This window comes from Balaenoptera borealis (assembly GCF_965194805.1).
Source record: "Balaenoptera borealis genome assembly, chromosome: 16".
NCBI classification, from domain to species: Eukaryota; Metazoa; Chordata; class Mammalia; order Artiodactyla; family Balaenopteridae; genus Balaenoptera; species Balaenoptera borealis.
In genome coordinates, this window is record NC_138872.1 from 79,410,961 (window position 1) to 79,432,939 (window position 21,979).

General features: G+C 45.2%; 1 protein-coding gene and 1 pseudogene across 2 annotated transcripts; one reads left to right on the plus strand and one right to left on the minus strand.

The window, feature by feature from the left end:
- Positions 1–57: 57 nt before the first annotated feature.
- Positions 58–19,164, plus strand: BCL7B (BAF chromatin remodeling complex subunit BCL7B). The gene is made up of 6 exons (XM_082359413.1): positions 58–296; positions 3,351–3,426; positions 14,682–14,778; positions 16,972–17,142; positions 17,736–17,815; positions 18,071–19,164. The coding sequence occupies exons 1-6, from the start codon at positions 205–207 to the stop codon at positions 18,161–18,163; spliced, it is 609 nt and encodes a 202-aa protein (XP_082215539.1). The 5' UTR covers positions 58–204; the 3' UTR covers positions 18,164–19,164.
- On the minus strand, positions 12,132–14,673 carry LOC309613024 (glycine cleavage system H protein, mitochondrial pseudogene; annotated as a pseudogene). Its single transcript has one exon. The product of its transcript is annotated as a glycine cleavage system H protein, mitochondrial pseudogene (transcript).
- Positions 19,165–21,979: the final 2,815 nt, after the last annotated feature.

A 21,979-nucleotide genomic window follows, 5' to 3' on the forward strand; every position in this document is an offset into this window, starting at 1 on the left:
GCACCTGAGACTGGGCGCGCAGGCGCGCTGATGCCTCGAGCCCCAAGGGGAGGGCGGGTGCGCGCGCTTCCTCACGCACGCGCGCACGGAGGGGGCGACGGCCGCGGTGACGCTGTTTGCGCCGGGCGGGCGGCGGCGCGTGAGGCGCGCGATTCCCGGTGCCTTGGGAGCAGTGCCCCGGCCCCCGCCGCTCCCGCCGCCGCCATGTCGGGCAGGTCTGTGCGGGCCGAGACCCGCAGCCGGGCCAAGGATGACATCAAGAAGGTGATGGCGGCCATCGAGAAAGTGCGGAAATGGTGAGGGGCCAGGGCCGAGGGTGCTGGAGTGGGACGCCGGCCCAGGCCCAGAGCGGCGGTGAACTGGCGGGTGGGGTGGGAGCTGACCGGCGGGCTCTTGGGGGGAGGGGGGGCGGAGAAGGCGGGAGGAGGGTGCCGCTCGCGTCGGCGTGAGGTCAGAGGGCGCGCCAGCCGCAACCAATCAGCGGGTCGCCCGGCCCGCGGGTCCGCCCACCTGCCCTAGGGCAGCGCGGCGCCCGCAGGAGCTGCCGGCTTTTGGCGGCGCTCGGTCCGTGGGGTCTGTTTCGCGCGCCGGTCCTCGCGCGGGCCTCGTCCCCGCGCCCGCCTGCCTCGGGAGGCTTTTGCGTTCTGAACTGTCCCATGTAAGAGCTAACAATCTCTGAGAGTTTCCCGTTGGCCAGACTGAACGCTCTACGTATTAAGTCGTCTAAGTTAGGTGAGAGCTTCTCGGCAAACCTGCATGCCACGGGACCAAGTGGTTATTGGAATTAAAAGCCCTGTGTTTCGCCTAATACGGACCCACACGAGCGAGCTGGGTAGGCATTTTCTCTTGGTGGCCTGGGAGCTGTTAGTAGAGGAGTCAGGATCTGCCCTTCGTTTGAAAACGGCTCCTATAGCGTTCGTTGCAGGCTCCGGTTGACCGCCTATTTTGTACCAGAAACAGTGATGCGTTATCACCTTCAGTTTTCACAGCCAACGGTTTGCGCCAACTTCTTGAGTACTTTTCTCTAGCTGATTACTAGTAATAATTTTAAAGTCCGGGTAGGTGTTAGCTCCCTCCAGGAAGCCTTCTCCAAGTTATCCTGTCCTTCACCCTCCACTCCCTTTATTATTTTTTTTTAATTAATTTATTTTATTTATTTATTTTTGGCTGTGTTGGGTCTTCGTTGCTACGCGGCGGCTTTTCTCTAGTTGCAGCGAGCGGGGGCTACTCTTCCTTGCGGTGCGTGGGCTTCTCATTGCGGTGGCTTCTCTTGTTGCGGAGCAGGGGCTCTAGGCGCACCGGCTTTAGTAGTTGTGGCCCACGGACTTAGTTGCTCGTGGCATGTGGGATCTTCCCCCACCAGGGCTTGAACCCACGTCCCCTGCATTGGCAGGCTGATTCTTAACCTCTGCGCCACCAGGGAAGTCCCTCCACTCCCTTTAGGGTCATTACCTTGGACTTTATTTCGTGTTTATTTGTCCATTTCTCTACAAGATCAAGTTCCTTAATCCTTTATCAATAAGGGCTTCATATATAGTTGTACTCATAAATACTAGTTAAATAATTAATGATTTTTCCCCTCCAAATCCCTTCCTTCTAGGTTTTTTTGTGAAACCTAAAAATGGGCGTACCGGCCATCTCCGTCCTCACCTGCAGCCTAGGGCAGATGAGCATATTTTCTCACCCAGAACTCTTGTACCAACTTCCCTATGATCTGCCTGCTTCAGGACTGGCTCATTCCCCAGTCCATTCATCACATTGTATTTTTCTCAAGTGTGAATCTTCTAGCACTCCTCTGCTTAGGAAATAATGCTTCATTGATCTCTTCTTGCTCTTAGGATAAAGACCAAAGGTGATCCTTCTTGCCCCACCAGACTGGTTCAAACTGCCCTCTTTCCCAAGATGCTGGCCATCTTTCAGTTGGGGCCACACTTCTGTTTCTGCTACCTGGTGTCCTTCCTCTACCCTCTCCTCCCCCTTGCCTAGTTAACTCATAGTTCTGCTCTCCAGTTGCTTCCTCAAGGACACCTTTCAAGATCCCCGGTCTAAATCAGGTCCCCTACTAGAACTTTCCACAATTGTATTAGGTCGAACCATAAGATATCGCCTGTATTTGCCTTTTTAACCAGCAGAAGCGGCAGTTTGATATGGTTAAACCTAGTGATGAGGTTTCTAACTGTGAGATGAGTTGTGTGATGTCTGTTTCCAGTTGGAATTTCGGGTCTGTGAGGGTCAGGACTGTGTATCTTGTTCCCTGTGTGCCCAAGACTTAGCATAGGGTCTTGAATATTAAATATTTGTTGAGTAAATGAGGAATAAATGAGTGGCTTGTCCAGGAATTAATTCCAGTTTCCTAAGTCTTTAGTTCATTCTTCTTTCTGTTACATCATAGTCTCTACATTTCTGTGATGTCACCATTTGCTGAATAGCATCATCAATAGCAGCAGTAACAGCAGTTACTTTTTTTGCTTCTTTGTCCTTAAATTGGGATGCGAAACTTGCAGAAGTCATACTCCAGACTCCCCAACTCTGGCCGTTCATAATCTACACTCTTATTCAACAATGTCACTTGCCTTTCCCTCCCCAGGTATGTGCGGGGTGGGGAGAACAACGACTCATTTTTTAAGGCTCATCTCAAAAGTAACCTCTTCTGTAAAATGAAACCTTAAAGCAGTCTTTCCATGGCGGCTTGGCCTTCACCTCTTCCAGAAGCCAGTGTGAGGCTCAGGTCTGTTAGTTGGAAGCATCCTGTCCTGCTCCTGTGATTATTTTTAAATAGCATCGTGTTTCAATCCACAGTTCCACAGGAGTCATAGGAGTTCTGCCTTCCATGGGATATCCTGGTCTTACTCTTTCAGCCTTCTTCCTTGCCACCTTCACGTGTTACAGTGATTTCTTTACTTATCTTTTCATTGCTATGAGTTCCCAAGAGAGGGACCCTATCTTATATATCCTTTATCTCCTATAGGGCCTTGTATATTAGGGCTTTATAAATATCAGTGGAATTGAATTAATTTTGGGGAAATAAAGAAGTTTATGCCAGATAGATACCTGAGTTTGAAAATGTGCTGATACTCTATACTGCTGTAGGCTGTGAGGAACAAAAGGTTTTGGTACACTGTACATGAGCAAAGGTGGCAAGTAGAGGGTTCAGAGCCAAAGGCATTTGATAGCAAGGTGTTTCTGGAAGGGATGATTTTGTCCTGAAAGGTAAGGTATGATTTGACGGAGAGGAAGTTTAGAAAGCACTTAAGATTGAAGGAATGATCTGCTGAGAAGTGGGAAAGCACAGTTATGATCAGAAAATCTATTTTACTATTTATCAGTTCTAAGAAGTGTCTTTGTTTTAGGGAGAAAAAGTGGGTGACTGTGGGTGACACGTCCCTTAGGATATTTAAGTGGGTTCCCGTGACAGACAGCAAGGAGGTAAGTGTGGAAGAAAATCGAAACACCAAAAGGTAACGTCTTCTTTCTTTCTTTGATTGCCTCTTAATTATAATGGAATGTATTTTCCCAGAATTGAGTTGAAAATACTTCAAGGCATCCTCTGTCATTGGTCCACGCAAAGCCTCTTATTTTATTATTTACCCCCCTTGATTCCCTTTCCTTAACTCATTCCTCTTTTCCAGGGCTTGGCAAACTACAGCCCAGGCCTTCTCCCTGTGATTCAATATAGTTTTATTTGAACACACCTATCCCTGTTTGTTTCCTTATTTGTGGCTGCTTTTGAGTTGTAATGGCAGGGTTGAGTAATTGCCATAACACCTAATGGCCTGCAAAGCCCAAGATATTTATTATCTGGCCCTGTAAGAAAAAGTTTGTGGACTCCTGCTGCCCACTGTAGTTTATTACATCATGTGTTTAATATGTATATATGCCTTTCTAATTCCTCTTCCATGGGTTTATTTGGACACCTGAATATTATTATTTTTTTTATTTTTGTCTGCGTTGGGTCTTCATTGCTGCACACGGGCTTTCTCTAGTTGTGGCGAGCGGGGGCTACTCTTTGTTGCGGTGCGCGGGCTTCTCACTGCGGTGGCTTCTCCTGTTGCAGAGCATGGGCTCTAGGTGCGCGGGCTTCAGTAGTTGCCGCGTGCGGGCTCTAGGGTGAGCGGGCTTCAGTAGCTGTGGTGCACGGGTTCAGCAGCCGTGGCTTGCGGGCTCCAGAGCGCAGGCCCAGTAGCACACGGGCCCAATTGCTCCGCGGCATGTGGGATCTTCCCACACCAGGGATGGAACCCGTGTCCCCTGCATTGGCAGGTGTATTCTTAACCACTGCACCACCAGGGAAGTTCTGGACACCTGTATATTCTTGAAAAATACATAGCGTTGTTTAATATTTGTATTTCTAAAAATTTTGCATCTATATATAGCATTGTGCTATACATCTCTATTCTCTTTTTGTTTTTGAGAACTCTGCATGTTTCTGTAATTGTAAATAAAATTATTATCATTACTCTTGCATTGTATTCTCTTATGTGCAGTGACCACATTTATCTATACATTCTCTGAGAGATAAACACCCAGATTTCTCCAGCTCTTTTTTTCCTGATTGTTTTGAAAAGATCTGAAATATAAAACACGTACAGAAAAGTATCTAAAACATAATGTAGTATATAGTGAAAAAATATAAAGCTAATACCCTTGTAAAAACCACCTAGGTCAAAAAATAGACATTGCCAGCTCCCCCAGAAGGCTCTGTAACTCTTCCCAGCGTCCCCCTCCCTCCCCTCTAGAGGAGATCACTCTCCTACTTTTGCTTTTACGACCACTTCTTTAGTCATTTGTAAACATTTTTTACTTTATATAAACAGCATCATGAAGTATCTGTTTTTGTATGTCTTGCTTTTTTTGCCTAGTGTTTGTAAAATCATCCATGTTGTATTTGGAGCTGTTTGTTCCTTTTCATTGCTGTATGGAGGGTTTTTTGTTTTTGTTTTTTAATTTAATTTAATTTTTATTTTTGGCTGCATCGGGTCTTAGTTGCGGCATGCAGGATGTTCGTTGAGGCATGCAGGACCTTTCGTTGCAGCATGTGGGCTTCTCTCTAGTTGTGGCCCATGGGTTTTCTCTTCTCTTGTTGTGGTGCATGTGCTCTAGTTGAGGCGCGTGAGCTCGGTAGTTGTGGCATGCAGGCTTAGTTGCCCCATGGTATGTGGGATCTTAGTTCCCTGACTAGGGATCGAACCCAGGTCCCCTGCATTGTAAGGTGGATTCTTTTTTTTTTTTAATAGATTTATTTATTTTATTTATTTATTTTTGGCTGCGTTGGGTCTTCATTGCTGTGTGGACTCTCTCTAGTTGCGGAGAGTGGGGGCTACTCTTCGTTGTGGTGCGCGGGCTTCCCATTGTGGTGGCTTCTCTTGCTGCGGAGCACGGGCTCTAGGCGTGCGGGCTTCAGTAGTTGTGGCTTGCGAGCTCTAGAGCGCAGGCTCAGTAGTTGTGGCACACGGGCTTAGTTGCTACACGGCATGTGGGATCTTCCCAGACCAGGACTCGAACCCTTGTCCCCTGCATTGGCAGGTGGATTCTTAACCACTGTGCCACCAGGGAAGCCCTATGTAAGGCGGATTCTTTACCACTGGACCACGAGGGAAGTCCCTGTATGGAGTTTTATTGTAGGACTGTACCATAATTTATCTTTCTGATTCTCCTGTAGATGAATATTTGGGTTGTTCCCCGTTTGGGATAATAGGAACAATGTTCCTGTGACATTCTTATTCAGTATATGGGTCAACACGTGCATGGGTTTTCCTAGGATATATTCCTACGAGTAGAATAGCTAAGTCTTAGGATATGTGTATTTTGACCTACACTAGCGAATACCAAACTAGTTTCCAAAGTGATTGTAGCAGTATATATTCTTTTTTTTTTTTTAAAGTAAGCAGTACCTTATTTTTATTTTATTTATTTATTTATTTATTTTTGGCTATGTTGGGTCTTCGTTTCTGTGCAAGGGCTTTCTCTAGTTGTGGCAAGCGGGGGCCACTCTTCATCGCGGTGCGCGGGCCTCTCTGGTTGCGGAGCACAGGCTCCAGACGCACAGGCTCAGTAGTTGTGGCTCACGGGCCTAGTTGCTCCGCAGCATGTGGGATCCTCCCGGACCAGGGCTCGAACCCGTGTCCCCTGCATTGGTAGGCAGATTCTCAACCACTGTGCCACCAGGGAAGCCCTATACCAGTATATATTCTTAACAGCAATATGAGTTCTCACTGCTCCAAATCCTCATCAACAGTTGGTATAGTTAGACTTAATGTATTAAGATAACTCATTGTTGGGCTTCCCTGGTGGCGCAGTGGTTGAGAATCCGCCTGCCAATGCAGGGGACACGGGCTCGAGCCCTGGTCCGGGAAGATCCCACATGCCACGGAGCAGCTAGGCCCGTGAGCCACAACTACTGAGCCTGCGCGTCTGGAGCCTGTGCTCCGCAACAAGAGAGGCCGCGACAGTGAGAGGCCTGCGCATCGCGATGAAGAGTGGCCCCCGCTCGCCACAACTAGAGAAAACCTTCGCACAGAAACGAAGACCCAACACAGCCAAAAAATAAATAAATAAATAAATAAATAATAAAAAAAAAGATATCTCATTGTGGTTTTAATTCGGTGATTAATGATGTAATTACTAATGAGATGGAGAACCTTTTCAGCATCCTTTTGGATTTCCTCTTTTAAGAAGTTCCTATTTAAGTCTGTTTGGCTGTGGTCTTTTTCTTAGGACTTGTAGGGATTCTCTGTGTTGTAGACACATACTCTTTATTGATTAAATACTATCTGTACCTTTTTCCATTCCATGGCTTGTCTTTACACTCTGTTTATGCAGGCTTGAGTAACAGAAGTATTTTGTTTTTGTTTTTTTAATTTTATTTTTGGCTGCATTGGGCCTTCATTGCTGTGAGCAGGAGCTACTCTTTGTTGTGGTGTGCGGGCTTCTCCTTGTGGTGGCTTCCCTTGTTGCAGAGCGTGGGCTCTAGGGCACACGGGCTTAAGTAGTTTTGGCGCGTGCGGGCTCAGTATTTGTGGCTCGTGGGCTCTAGAGTGCAGGCCCAGTAGTTGTGGTGCATGAGCTTAGTTGCTCCGCCGCATGTGGGATCTGCCTGGACCAGGGATCGAACCCGTGCTCCCTGCATTGGCAGGCGGATTCTTAACCACTGTGCCACCAGGGAAGTCCAGAGTAACAGAAATTTTTAATTTTAATGTAGACAAAATAATCTTTTACTTTATAATTAATGCTTTTAAATGCCTTAAATCTCTTCCTTCTTTGAGGTCACAAAGATATTTTTCCATATAATCTTCTACAAGCTTGTTATTCTGTTCCCATTTATAACACACCTGGAGTTGATTTTCGTGTATTTTGAAGTAGGGGCCCAATTTCATTTTTTTTCCATGTGGGTATGCATTTGTCCCACCAATTGAAAAGACTCTTTTCCTCCTGCTCTGTAGAACCAACTTTGTCATATTCCAAGTGTCCGAATATGGGTCTGTTTGTGTGTGTTGCCTCCAGGTTTTTTTGGTAGCACAGATGACTCTGGTGGACATCCCTTAAACCACTGTCCTTGAGGACTTGTGGGAGGTTTTCTCTGGATTAGATGCCCAGGAGTGAGGTTGCTCTGTTACTGGCTGTACGTACATGATTGTTTTTACTAGATGCTGGCTGTCAGGTCTCTCTCCTGAATAGCTGCACCCGGATAGTTAGTACACTTCCCCAGTTGTGCCGCGGGGCTCCTGTTTCCCACATCTTCAACAACATCTGATATTATCTAACTCCTAATTCCTAAATCCTGCCAGTCTGATAGACATAAAGTGGTATCTCTTTGTTTGTTTTGCATTTCTCTGAACACTAGGGAGGTTGACAATTTTATCTTTTCAGATATCCTTTTTATTCATTTAGATTTCCTCTTTTCTGATTTCTTTTTTTTTGCCCTGAGGCTTGCGGGATCTTAGTTCCCCAACCAGGGATTTAACCCAGACCCTCGGCAGTGAAAGCACAGAGTCCTAACCACTGGACTGCCAGGAAATTCCCCTCTGATTTCTTGTATTGGGTTTCCTCTTTACTTTTCTGATTTGCATGGCTTCTTTGATTGATATTCTGGATATTCTAGAAGATACCGTGTCTTCTTTTGATTTGTATTTCCCTGGTATGTCTTGTAATTCTGTTTTTCCCCGTTTTACATTTTTCTGCTTATTGGGCATATTGGGAATAGGTTTAGCTGTGGGTGACAGAAAACTCAAAGTAGTAATGGTTTAAAAAAGTTTTATTTTATTCTTAGAGAAACAGAAATATGCAGTCTAGGACTGGTGTGGCACTTCTGCTCTAAGAGTCCCCAGGGACCCAGGTTTCTTGCAACCTTTCTGTTCCTTTTTTTAAAAATAAATTTATTTATTTATTTTTGGCTGCGTTGGGTCTTCATTGCTGTGCGTGGGCTTTCTCTAGTTGTGGCGAGCGGGGGCTACTCTTCGTTGCGGTGCGCGGGCTTCTCATTGCGGTGGCTTCTCTTGTTGCAGAGCATGGGCTCTAGGCCCACAGGCTTCAGTAGTTGCGGCGCGTGGGCTTAGTTGCTTCGCAGCGTGTCGGATCTCCTGGACCAGGGCTCTAACCTGTGTCTCCTGCATTGGCAGGTAGATTCTTAACCACTGCGTCACCAGGGAAGTCCCACCTTTTTTTTTTTTTTTTTTTTTTAATAATTTATTTTTAAGAGAGTAATGGTTCTATTCATTTTACTTTATTGTGATAAAATACACATATCATAAAATTTAGCATCTTAACCATTTTTTAAGTGTACAGTTCAGTAGTGTTGAAGACATTCACTTTGTTGTGTAATCCATCTCCAGAACTCTTCATCTTGCAGAGGTAAACTCTATACGCATTAAACAATTGCCCATTTTCCTCTGCTTCATGTTTGACCTCGTATCCAAGTTTGAGCTCCAGCCATCCTTCAACACATTCAAGTTCAAGGCAGCAAGAGAGTGGAAGGATGGGCAAATGGTATTTTCATGAATTTAAGGAGTTTCCTAGAAGTCTCCTCTGGACATGTATACTAACTATGTGTGTTCATAATAGCTGTGGCACATTTAGGGGCCGGAAAGGCCGTGAAAATGTCACCATCTAAACATTCTACTTATATGGACAAGGATTTCTGCCGTGATACACTTTCTTTTTTCTCTTCACCTCATGATGACTAGACAAATTTTCTTCTGATTTGAAAGTTCCACATTTTATTTTTAATTTTTTTATTGGCTGTCTCTAACCTAATAAGACTTATACTTACTGTTTTTCTGTATCAGCGTATAAAGCTTATCAAAATCTGTGTTTCCCCTCTGAGCCTGAACACATTTTTAACCACCCCTGGTCTCTACCTCTGGCCCCCACTTTCATTCCTGCCCTCTCCTTAGTTTTGAACGGAATTTCAGGTCAGATATTCTGTTCAGATATTTTTGTTTTTACAGACATTTCTTGTTTTAGTCATTGCTTAATTAGACAAAGTAAACATTACTAGTTATTTACTAACCCTTTGTACCTATTTATTATTGCTTTCTCTTAGATTCATTTCTTTTCTTGCTGGAATACACCCTTCAAGAGTTTTGCCAAAGAGGGCTTGTGTGGAGAAAACTTTATGAAAATATCTTTGTTTTACTTTCATGTTTAATTGATAATTTTACCTGTATATGAAATTCTAGGTTAAAAATTATTTTCTTTCAACATTTTGAAACTATTACTCAGTTGCTGTGCTTCTAGTTTTCTGTTGAGAAATCTGATGTCAGTCTAATTCTTGATTTCTTTGTAGGTGATTCTTTTATATTCCTGGAAGCTTTTAGAATTTCTTCTGTTTGACCTGGAACTTCTGTAAGAATGTCCTGTAATGTGGACATCTAGCTTCATTTCTTAACTTTTAGTTTGTTTCATGTCTTTATTTTGTCCTCATATATTCTGACTTCTCAACCCAGTTTTTGCTCATTAATCTTTTCTTCAGCTCTATTTCTGCTAATAAACTCGTTCACTTAATTGTTTTTTCTTTTTTTCCACGCTGCGCAGCTGGCTTGTGGGATCTTAATTCCCTTCACAGGGAGCAAACCTGGGCCCCAGGCAGTGGAAGCGTTTAGTCCTAACCACTGGATTGCCAGGGAATTCCCTCATTCACTTAATTTTTATTTTGAACGAGTTTATTATTCATACCAAATTTCCTTTGTTGTTGGTTGTTCAAAACAACTTTCCAGTGTCATCCTTATCTTTCTGAGGAGATTTGCTATGTTTTATTTCAATTCTTCTGTCCCACTAGTCTGCTTCTTCTGGTATCGCTTGTTCTGTTTATTGTCTTTCATGGTGCTTGTTTTCCTCCAGTGTCTGGTTCGTTTTTTCTGTGCACTCATCTTTTATTCCTTTTGACTCTGAGCTGCGTTGGTTAGAAATGTGTAACCGAGGCTTTGTGTTCCCTCCTCTAAATGGATTTAGGGGATGGGATTAGCCTCAGGGTTCAGCCTTTCCCTTTTCCCCTCTCTCATCTTCCCCTGCCTCCCAGGGAACTCCCTAGTATCAGTCTTCCGCGTGCTGCCTTTATCTGGGAGCAGCCATCCTTGTCCAGCCAAAGGAGCTGGTGGGTGAAAGTTATGGGGGGGCTCTGGAGTCACCCTTTGTTTTTCATCTAACCCTGGCTCTGGTGATGCCAATACCCATAAGGGCCAAAGGTCAGGCCGCTAGATCTCTTGGGTAGTGTGTACATGTGGGGGAAGGACACTGCCAGCGACCCCCTCCCCATTTCTCACATATAAGACCCTGGCCCTTTCCTATTTCAGGTTCTCCTGCCCAGGACTCAGCTCCTTTTGTCTCTCCAAAGGGCTTCTCACAGTGTTTGTGTTGGTTTCTGAGCTGGGCCCTGAGGTCCATCGGTTTATCTACCTTCCAGTGGTCCATGATAGTGTGCCATCTTCTAAGGTACTAGCATAGACCAGTTAGGTTAGGAAAAGTAGAAAATGACCAAATTGGTAAAGAAAAAAATGTGAAGGACATAAGGGAAGTGGGGCACTGCTGATGGGAGAGTAAATTGGGACAAACTTTCTACAGGTGAAGTTGATCATATATGTATACTTAAAAGCTTAATTAACCAGATGGTGGGAATCCTTTCACAGTGTATACGTATATCAAATTAACCCAGGGTACGCTTTAAATATCTTACAATTTTATTTGTCAGTTACACCTCAGTAAAGCTGAGGGGGAAAAAGCTTTCAGAATATTTATGCCTTTGATCTAGAAGTTTTATCTCTAGAAATTTATCCTCAGGACATAATCATGATGTGTACAAGGTACATCTATAGTGTTGAGCATCACAATATTATTGTTTGTGGTATTTAAAAATTGCAAGCAAAATGAAGATCTTATTGTAGAGAATTCATAAAGTTACTGTGCACCTGTATATTTGTAAAGCTTTGTAACCATTATAAAAGATGGTATAGAAGATTATTCAATGGCATAGAAAATTTTTTTTTTTTTTTTAGGAAGTTACATATTTTATTATTAAACTGTTTCTTATTTTCCTGCAAGGCTGTTGCTTCACTGTATAAAAATAGCACAAGCAAACACAGTATATTGCAAAATTAAGATAGTAATGTTCTTAATTGGACACTATGCAACTAACAAACTTTTCTCCACTGCCATTTATTTCCAGTGGCAAGTTCATTGAGTCTTTTTTTTTTAAACGGCAACATTGCCTTTTATTTATTTATTTATTTTTTAATACATTTATTTATTTTTGGCTGCGTTGGGTCTTCGTTGCTGCACGTGGGCTTTTTCTAGTTGTGGCGAGCGGGGGCTACTCTTAGTTGCGGTGTGCAGGCTTTTCATTGCAGTGGCTTCTCTTGTTGCAGAGCACGAGCTCTAGAGCGCAGGCTCGATAGTTGCAGCACAAGGGCTTTGTTGCTCTGCGGCATGTGGGATCTTCCTGGACCAGGGCTTGAACCCGTGTCCCGTGCATTGGCAGGCGGATTTTTAACCACTGTGCCACAGGGGGAGCCCCATTGAGTCTTTTGACCTAAATCCGGGGATGGCTGTAAGCAAGTTACAGTATTATATAAGGTTAAGATAACAATGTTATTCTTGAATTACATAATTTTTTTTTTTTTTTTAAAGGTTAAGCTATTTGAATTTATTTATTTATTTATTTATGTTTGGCTGTGTTGGGTCTTCGTTTCTGTGCGAGGGCTTTCTCTAGTTGTGGCAAGTGGGGACCACTCTTCATCGCGGTGCGCGGGCCTCTCACTGTCGCGGCCTCTCTCGTTGCGGAGCACAGGCTCCAGACGCGCAGGCTCAGTCATTGTGGCTCACGGGCCCAGTTGCTCCGCGGCATGTGGGATCCTCCCAGACCAGGGCTCGAACCCGTGTCCCCTGCATTGGCAGGCAGACTCTCAACCACTGCGCCACCAGGGAAGCCCCGAATTACATAATTTTTATAACTAGTTTTACCACAGATAATTTCAGGAATTCTGAATATTATAACTGGCGACTAGCCTACAAATCATAGGGTGTTGTGAAAAAGATGCAGAGTGTTTATCTGAAATCATGAGGAAGTTAAGGGGTATTTTCTTCAGGCAACATTGTTGAAAGTCGTTTCTTTTGCTAAAAGTTGCTTTTTAAAAATCTGTCCACCACTAATTTAAGACAACTATGCTAGATTAAGTTGTTTCAAACTAGTTTATTTAGGGGTTCCATTTTCACTCAATAGATTTTATGTATTTCTCATACGCTTCTTCACTCATTAGTTCATCTAGTTCTGAAGGGTTACTGAGTGTCATCTTGATCAGCTAACCATCTTCATAACAAGATTTGTTGACAAGTCCTGGATTTTCTGCTAGAGCTTCATTCATTTGTTACATCTCCTGATAGAGAAGAATGGAGTTCACTCGCAGCTTTCACACTTTGCAAAGCACCAGATTCCTCTTGTTTGTTCAATTTTGTCCCAACTTCAGGCAGACTACAGTAAACAACATCTCCCAAAGCTTCCTGTGCAAAATTGCTGATTCCCACTGTTCCAACACCGTTTTCTGTTGTTACCCATTCATGTTTGTCTGTGAATTTACGACCTGACAGCAGAGCGGGTCCGGTGCTCAGCGCCCGGACGGCGCCCACCCGCAGTCTCCAGGGCCGCAGCGGGCAGGGCGTGTGGGGCGCAGAGGTGGCGCGCAGGCTGCAGACCGCAGCCCGCACGCTCCGCGCCACTCGCAGCACCATGTTTGCAGAGAAAAATGTTTTTAATATGGTGAATGGGGGAGGGGGAGCAAGTTATAATGCTGACTCATGAGCCATTTTCATACAGATACATGTGTAGGTTGTCTCTGGTTGTACAGGTGATTTTCATTTCTTTTTCTGTATTTTCAGAATTTCTTATAGTGAATGCATACTTTATGTGAGCACAGAATCATTAAAATAAAGATAAATGAGAGATCAGAAAAAAATAATGATAAAGCCAAATGTTGGCATGGGTGCCATGATGCTCGTACTCCAAACATATTGCCAACCTCCTTGTAGAGAGTGGTGAGTGAGCCACAGTGTATTTTAAGAAAAATATGTTTAGTTTATACTTTTTGATCTAGAAGGAATTTTTTTTGTGAATTTAGTCACATAATCCAGGAAAAAGTGGAAGTTGAGCATTGTGGGTTTATTCCTACTAGCAATAAACAAAAACAATCCTAAATAAGGTAAAGCTAAATGTCCACTAGTTGAGTAGTGATTAAGTGATTATGATGTGTGGAATATTGTGCAGCTAGTAAAAATCATGTTTATGTAGCCTCTGCAGTAACATGGTAAAGTGTAATTACATTAAAATTATGTCTGTATATGAAAAAATGAAGGGAAGGACTGCATGTATGTGTACAGTTGATTTATTGCCGAGCTAGTACTGAGAGTATTAAGAAACACTAAGTTGTATTACTAGTACAATGCACGTACAATAAATAGGCAAGTATAAAACGTATGAATTGGTAAATTTGAGATTATTCAGATTTGAACTTTTGGCTGTTGGGATGCTCTCATTTGCAAATGCTTGGATTGATGATTTCCTGTCCTGTGGATTATTTCCTTGTTTGTTGCAAGCTAGTGCTTACCTTCCCACTGTGGTTCCCCCACATGTGTAACCTGCATCCTGCTTGAAGGCAAAGGTGGACATGGGAGATCATTTTGAGTGGATGGGGTGGATTGGTGAGGAATAGAGCTAGCAGGGGCCCCTTGTCCTGTCACTGCTTGCATTACATATAAAGTGACTCCTTCCTTTGTCCAGTCAGAGGTTCTTTCTTCTTTCACTTTTTTTTTTTCTTCCCTGCTGCGCTACTAAAACAGGGATCTTTCTCAAATGAGTATTTTGTGTTTCTCACCCATGCATGTAGGGAAGGACTGGATAGAGCATTCTTATCCGGGCAGAAAGCAGAAGAGTCCTACAGGGGGCTCTGGTGGAAGATATGTATCTGCCTCTCACTTGCGATTCATGATATTAGCACTGGAAGGGTCCATTTTTACTGACAGAGACACTGAGGCCTGGGGACACCTTGTCCAGGATCCTGTTATTCCTCGGGTCCTGGATTCTGAAACCGCTGTTGTTCCTCCTGTTCCTAATCCAGACCTCTCTGGTGTCTCAGCACCTTCTCTCTCTCTGTGAGTCTTCTGCTTGGCTCTGTCATATTCCTCTTTTTTTCCTTTTCTAGAAAGAAAAGTCAAAATCGAACAGTTCAGCAGCCCGGGAACCTAATGGCTTTCCCTCTGATGCCTCAGCCAATTCCTCTCTCCTTCTTGAATTCCAGGGTGAGTTGCATCCATATGTCTTCCTTGCAGGAAAATGAAAATTTAGATGACCCATTAATAATCAGAAGAATAGTCTGTGTGTCATTTCAGTGCCTGCTGTTTTGCTGGTATCTTCCTGGGCACTTTATGGAAGGCTTTTCATTTAAACCTCACAATAACCCTGCAAGAGAGACCACAGTCTCCTCACTTACCAGTTACGGAAACTGAGGCTCAAAGAGGTGAGGTTACACATCTAAAGTCACATCACTTGTAGGTGGCAGACCCCATGGTGGGTCCTGGTTTTCTGGATCAGAAGTTCTTTTCTTTAGACTGTGTATTTGATGAGAGTGCCTCAGAGGAGACCCCCCATGCCGAGGCATCTGCCCATCCACCCTTAGCCCAAGCTCTGCCTCCTAAACCAGTCTTCGGTAGACGTCCGGCCTGAGTCAGCACTACACTCCTAACATTACCTTTTATACCTGTGTGGCAGCTACTGTTTATGAAGCACTTTCACTTCAGTTTCTTATTTGTATCTTTACATTAGCCTGTGATATAAACCAGGCAGTTATCGTCATCCCTATTTCAGAAAACTGATGCTTGGAGAAGAAAAGTATTTGCCTAAGCAGAAGAGCGACAGAGCTTTATTCTTTTTTGTGATAAAATGCTACTTCCATCTTAGTATAGAAGGTGGTGGTCATTGTAGGATAAAGACTAGAAAGGGCTCACAGTTTTCTCTTCGGAACTAGACTGGGAGCGCCCAGGTATCCCCTCCTCACTTCTTCCCCAACCCCTGCAAGGTCAGTGTGGTACAGGAAGAGAATACAAGGGAAATGTTCTCTAGCTGTGTGAGATGTTCCATCATAAAGCTCTGGGAGACATGGGAGGCTCCATTTCCTCAGTCTGGGCACTATCTCATCCTTTTCGTTCATTGAACATTTAATGAACTCCAACTATGTGCCAGGTACTATGTGCTGCACTGGAGATTCAAGGACCAGTAAGCCACAGAGCCTGCCTGCGCAGAGTGTAATGGAGGGAGACTGGTGTGTAATATAGTAAGTGCGGGTGTGCACGGGAAACAGCAGGAGCATAAAAGAGAGGGTGGTCATTTCCACCCAAGGGAGCCTGGGGCACGAGGCTCTGTGGAGGAGGTGATGCCCGAGCTGAACGTGGGCACGTGCAGGGGCTTTGCAGGAAGACCGGAAGGAGCGTGTCGTAGCAGACGCTGGTACTTGAAGCTGCTCTTAGGCTCGAGTCCAGTTAGGCAGGAGCCGGGCTGCGTGGGGAAGAGCAGCAGGCGGTGAGCCTGGAGCTCAGAAGGGAGTTTGTAGGTTGCGATAGGGCCCTCTCGTGGGCAGTGGGGAACCCACAGGGGTTTAGCAAGATCACTCTGGCAGTGGTATGAGGTCCAGTGGGGGTGCCTGAGACTGCGGGAAGGGCAGTTAGGTAGTTGTGGCTGGAGGCCAGGCGAGAGATCATGAGGGCTGAGCTGAGGCCACTGGAGAGGAAGGAATGGGCAGGGGCCGAGTCAGAGCAGTGGGTGGGGCAGATTTGGTGACTGGCTGCTGGAGGTCAGGGAGAGGAAGGCCCTGCAGACTCTGTGTTTTTAACTTAGGTGGTGACTTTAAGCCTTCAGACAGCGCTTCCCAGGTGGGATCCCAGGGTCCTTGAGGCGAGGCGGTGAGATGGAGCCTAGGCAGGTGCAAGGGCCTGAGCTGACCACCTCCAGACACTATCACCCTCCTTCAGACAGCCGAGAATGGCAGACAGACTGTCATTTTCTACACCTCTTGTATTGTGAGAAAGGTTGGGAGGCACAGCTGTGTTCCTCCCTTCACTGGACAGTGGGAAAATACCAGGTCCCAGCTATATAACTGGTGGATAATAAAGAAGGGGTTAATAAGCATATCTTGACCTTCCTGAAATATAAATGTTGCATAAACTTAAAGATTCTGGCTGTATCTTGTGGTGCTTAGAACATGTGTCATAGAATAGAACATGCTTAAATTAATCAATTTAGACTCTTGTTGGTAATTTGCAGTGCACAGAAGCACCCAGAATGTCTGCCTTTGGTTCAGGGGCTGTTTACAGCCGTGATCATTGTGTGCCCGGCTGTGTCCACGCTGTCTGCAGAGACACCAGGCCCTTGGCTCTGTACTGAGTTACTCTCAAAAGTGACCAGCCTCAGCTGTTGCCTTTGTCATGTTTGGTTTTCAGATGAAAACAGCAACCAGAGTTCCGTGTCTGATGTCTATCAGCTCAAGGTGGACAGCAGCACCAACTCGAGCCCCAGCCCCCAGCAGAGCGAGTCCCTGAGCCCAGCGCACACGTCCGACTTCCGCACAGATGACTCCCAGCCCCCCACCCTGGGCCAGGAGATCCTGGAGGGTGAGTCTCTGCTGGCCCACGATGCGCGTCTTGGAGGGCCTTGCTCTTGCTCTCGATGTTTCTCTTCTTCAGAGTCACAGGTTAGAGAAGCTGCCCCAGAGCTGGCAGCTTCAGGCCGTTTGTCAATTGTTGGAGGCTATTTTGGGGAATGGTTGTATTTTCCCCTTTCACAGAATGAAGAAAGAAAACAGCAACACAACTGAGCGCCAGGCTCTCTGTAAGGAAGGCACTTTTCATATTTGATGCCTGGTATGATTCTCTCAAAAACCCCATGAAATGGCAGCTGTTATCTCCATTTTACAGATGAGGAAGTAGTCTTAGAAAAGTTCAGTTGCTTGGCCATGATCACACAGCTCGTAACTTGTGGAACTGTGTGTCTCATTTCATTCCTTCTAAGCTCAGAGCTCGTGCTCTTTGCACTAGATCCTGCGAATTTCTTCCTATAATGTATATTGATTCTGCGGCCTGTGTTGCCTCTTCACCAAGGCGTCTCCACAAAGCTCCCAGGAACACTCCCCCAGCTTGGGGCAGAGATTCCACAGGAGTCTCCCGCCTCAGGAGGCCCTGCAGTTACGCTGACCTTGCTTTTTCAGAGCCCTCCCTGCCTGCCTCAGAAGTTGCTGATGAACCTCCCACCCTCACGAAGGAAGAACCGGTTCCATTAGAGACACAGGTAAGGAGGTGCTTTGGGTTTCCCAGTTTCTAAGAAAAAAGTAAGGGCTCTGTTAATGTGCACTGGCTCTATAGCATGGGATGTGCTGTAGTTGGGAAGGCAGCACGGACGCTGGGCTCCAGATTATAAGGTAGGGGAAGAGGTTTGGTCATCTGTGAGACAGTGGGGGGTGGACTTCTGGGTTGTAATTAGGGTGGAAGGGGAGGTCTGGTTCAGAGGGATGGCCCTATGATTCCATGCTCTGGCTGCTTCTAGATTGCTGAGGAAGAGGAAGACTCAGGTGCGCCTCCCCTGAAACGCTTCTGTGTGGACCAACCCGCAGTGCCGCAGACAGCGTCGGAAAGCTAGCACCACCCTGGCACCCTTCGCCTCCTGGCCCCAGGCCTCTCTTGCATTCTAGTTCTGGCTGTGCTGTGCTGCTGGGCTAAGGGCAAGCACTGGGCTCCAGAGCCTGCACATAGGAGCCTTCTGGGCTGGAAGGCTGACATAGGACTGGGGGTTGTAACGTCATCTTCCCGTCCCTGGCACCTGTGTCTGCTTGATCCTGAGAAGAGGAGCACTCCTGTCCTTTTTGCACCCCAAGTAGGCTGGAGCATCGGCCACTCCAGGGTTCATCTGTCACCTCCAGGCAGCAGTCTCTGCTCCGGAACCTCTGGACTGAGCCGCTGGTGCTTCGACAAGAGGAAAGAGATGTGGAAGGCATCCTCTAGAGAAGAGAGTGCCTAGGGCTTACTTGAATTGAATGGAGACTGTAGATTCGTGGACTTTCCCATAGGGCTAGGGGCCCTGTAGGCTGCTGTTGGAGAATGCCTGAGTAGACTCCGGAGGCAAGGGAAGGGCTTCGCTCCATGAGAGGGCGGAGAAGTCCATATAGATTTCTTGCTGTCCTGGCACTTCTGCCCATTCCTGAGGTTATCCTGCCTCTCATGGGCTCTCTGGCTGCTGACAGTCCTTTGTCCCCCACTGTAACCATCCCCTTCCCCCAACACACGCGCGCGCGCGCGTGCACACATGCACACACACACACGCACGTGCAGCTTTTGCTGTTTCCACCTGGACATTTCATTCCAGCATCCCCTGCCTCCCGCCACGGTCCCCAGCACTCCTGCCGCAAACTCTGCCCCAGCGAGAATTTGAGGTTCTGACAACAGCACCCATTCCCACAGTACTCCTTCAGCTCAGACTGTCTAGAAAGTTCCCTTTTCTTTGAAATCTGCATGTTTAATTGAACCTCGTGATTTTATTTTTTGTTTCAAAAAAGTTTAAGAAAATGGAAATGGGCAACAGTGAGTGAAGACATATTTTAGCACCGAATAGAATATTTTTAAAATTAAACTATTTGAAATATGTCTTGTTGGTAGCTGAGTGCTTCATTCTTGCAGGTTGTGGAGGGGAGGGGCTGGGGGGCGTGGTGGCTGAGTGCTAGCGACGTCACTGTGGGCTGGGCCCTGCCAGTTGTCTTCACTCCCACAGAGTGACTTTCCGATGAAGATGATTTGGAGACTCCATTTGAAGTTGTCATGTACTTGGAATTCTACTTCTGTCCCTGCCTACACCAAATGAAAACCTGTGTACACAGTACAGCTCCAGGTCCTTAGGAGGCTGACTTTTGTTCTTTTTTTTTTTTTTTTTTTAATTAATTTATTTTATTTACATTTATTATTGGCTGCATTGGGTCTTCATTGCTGCGCGCGGGCTTTCTCTAATTGCGGCGAACCGGGGCTACTCTTCCTTGCAGTGCGAGGGCTTCTCATTCGGTGGCTTCTCTTGTTGCCGAGCTCAGGCTCTAGAGCACAGGCTTCGTAGTTTTGGCGCATGGGCTTAGTTGCTCCGTGGCATGTGGGATCTTCCCAGACCAGGGCTCGAACCCGTGTCCTGTGCATTGGCAGGCAGATTCTTAACCACTGCACCACCAGGGAAGCCCTGACTTTTGTTCTTTAACTTTTTTTTTTATTATGGTAAAATACACAACCATAAAACGTACCATTTTAAAGTGCACAGTTCAGTGGCACTAAGTACATTCACAGCATTGTGCAGTCATCACCTCTGTCTAGCTCCAAACATTTTCATCACCTCAAACAGAAACCCATACCCTTTAAGCCCTCACTCCCCATTTGCCCCTCCCCCAAAGGCCCTGGCTATCATAAATCTGCTTTTTGTCCATGGGTTCCTTTTTGCTCCTGATTCCAAAGGAAAACAGTAGAGTCATGGTGGAAAAGAATTCTACATTCTATATCTCCAAGAATTTCATATTCTGGACTTCCCTGGTGACACAGTGGTTAGGACGCCACGCTCCCAATGCAGGGGGCCCGGGTTCGGTCCCTGGTCAGGGAACTAGATCCCACGTACCGCAGCTAAGAGTTCACATGCCACAACTAAAGAGCCCACATGCCGCAACTTAGGGAGCTGGCGCAACCAAATAAATATTAAAAAAAAAATTTCATTTCCATATTCCCTAAAGCGATTCCTCTCATTTCTCTTAGAGGCTCCAGGTGTCATGGATGAAACTAGAATCCTAGTTAATTCTGTTGCCTTTTTTTTGTCATCTCTAGTTGGTTTTTTCATCATCTTTAGTTGGTTTTTTCTTAAAAATTTAACAGGTACTAAAAAACTGTTTAATGTCACAGATACTAGAATCATGTGGTACATGAAGTATGTCTTAATTTGTTTAAACAAAGGAAGCTATTGAAAGTATAATGACCAAGAGACCAAAAAAAATGACCAGGCAGATTTTGGAAAAGAATCAAATAGAGGATCCTTTTAGTGGGGAATAGTATTTAGAAACCTAGATAAACCTAGTTTTGCTAAAGAGGAAGGAGTCTGAGGGAAGAAATAGAAACACAGGACAGATTGTGGAGGGCCTTGAAGGTCACGTCAGAGTTTGGTTTTACTCTGTTGGCTTTAGGGAGCCAACCATTAGAAGCCAAGAACAGGGGAGTGACATAGCAAGATGCCATGGAGAGGAAAGAGAGGGAGGCAGGGGGACAAGTTGGAAGGACCCTGCCAACCTTATCCAGATATATTTGCACTTACCAAGAGGAGACTTAGAGTTCTGTGAGTTTGAGGATAGAACAGTGATAGGTACATGGAAAACAGTAAAATTACACGAGGCAAACCAGGGGAAACAAAAGAAGAAAGGAAATGCAATCAGTTCACCATGTGGATCATTTGTGAATAATTCATAATCATAAGTTATACACTGACTATTGATTTGAACTATTGCAACATAATTATATATGCTTGTATACGTGTATGGTGTTTCTGGGGGATATAAGAGGGCTAAGTTCTCATCTTCCACTGACGAAAGTCAACAGCTAATATTAAAACTGGAAAACTAAAAACAACAGCAATATATATGTTATTTAGAAATAGGGAGGTAAATACCAGAGGAAACAGCTTAATGTATTGAAAATGGATGCCTGGGGGAAGGGAAGCAGGAAGTGGATGGGGGAGAGCACTGCAGGGTTGCTTTTTGTAGAACTATTTGTTTTCTTAACTCCGTTTATGTGTTTCCTTTTTGGAACCATGTCCATTTTACCATGAAAAAATACATAATTTTAATGTAGTTTAAAACGTTTTTAAAGAAGAAAGTCATTACAGTAGCAGTTTTGGCCAGAAATAATTGAAGTAGCATGCAGTGGGGATGGCAGGAAGGGGATGGTTCACGATTTTAGGCAGGCAGAATTGCTGTCATCTGATTGACCCTATGGCTGTGGAGCTCAAGAGAGGTCAAGGCTGAGCCTGTGAGGTCGTGAGGAAGGTGGGGCCATTAATAGAAATAAAAAACACCCACACAGAGCAGGTGATGGAGGGAACAGAGATCATAGACTGCAGATTTGGGATGTTTTGAGGTTTAGGAACCAACAGGACAGGCCGAAAAATACCAGCCAGAAACAAACTGTAGGGAATTCCCTGGCTGTCCAGCGGTTAGAACTCCATGCTTCCACTGCAGGGGGCAAGGGTTAGATCCCTGGTCAGGGAACTAAGATCCCCGCTAGCCACATGGTGCAGTCAAAAAAAAAAAAAAAAAAAAAAAAGACAAGCTGAAACTGTCTAATCAAGGGTTTCAGTCTGCATCAGTGAAAGAGGGGTGTTAAAAAATCTTGTGTTAATTAGCTCCATTGTTTGTAAATTGGAGCCATAGAAAGAAATGGAGGACAACCA

What these genes read in the sequence shown, in the direction of transcription:
- BCL7B (XM_082359413.1), top strand. Translation starts at nt 205, where the DNA reads ATGTCGGGCAGGTCTGTGCGGGCCGAGACCCGCAGCCGGGCCAAGGAT. An exon ending in CCGTGACAGACAGCAAGGAG is followed by an intron (nt 3,427 to 14,681) that starts GTAAGTGTGGAA and finishes TTCCTTTTCTAG; the next exon opens with AAAGAAAAGTCAAAATCGAA. An exon ending in CGGTTCCATTAGAGACACAG is followed by an intron (nt 17,816 to 18,070) that starts GTAAGGAGGTGC and finishes GGCTGCTTCTAG; the next exon opens with ATTGCTGAGGAAGAGGAAGA.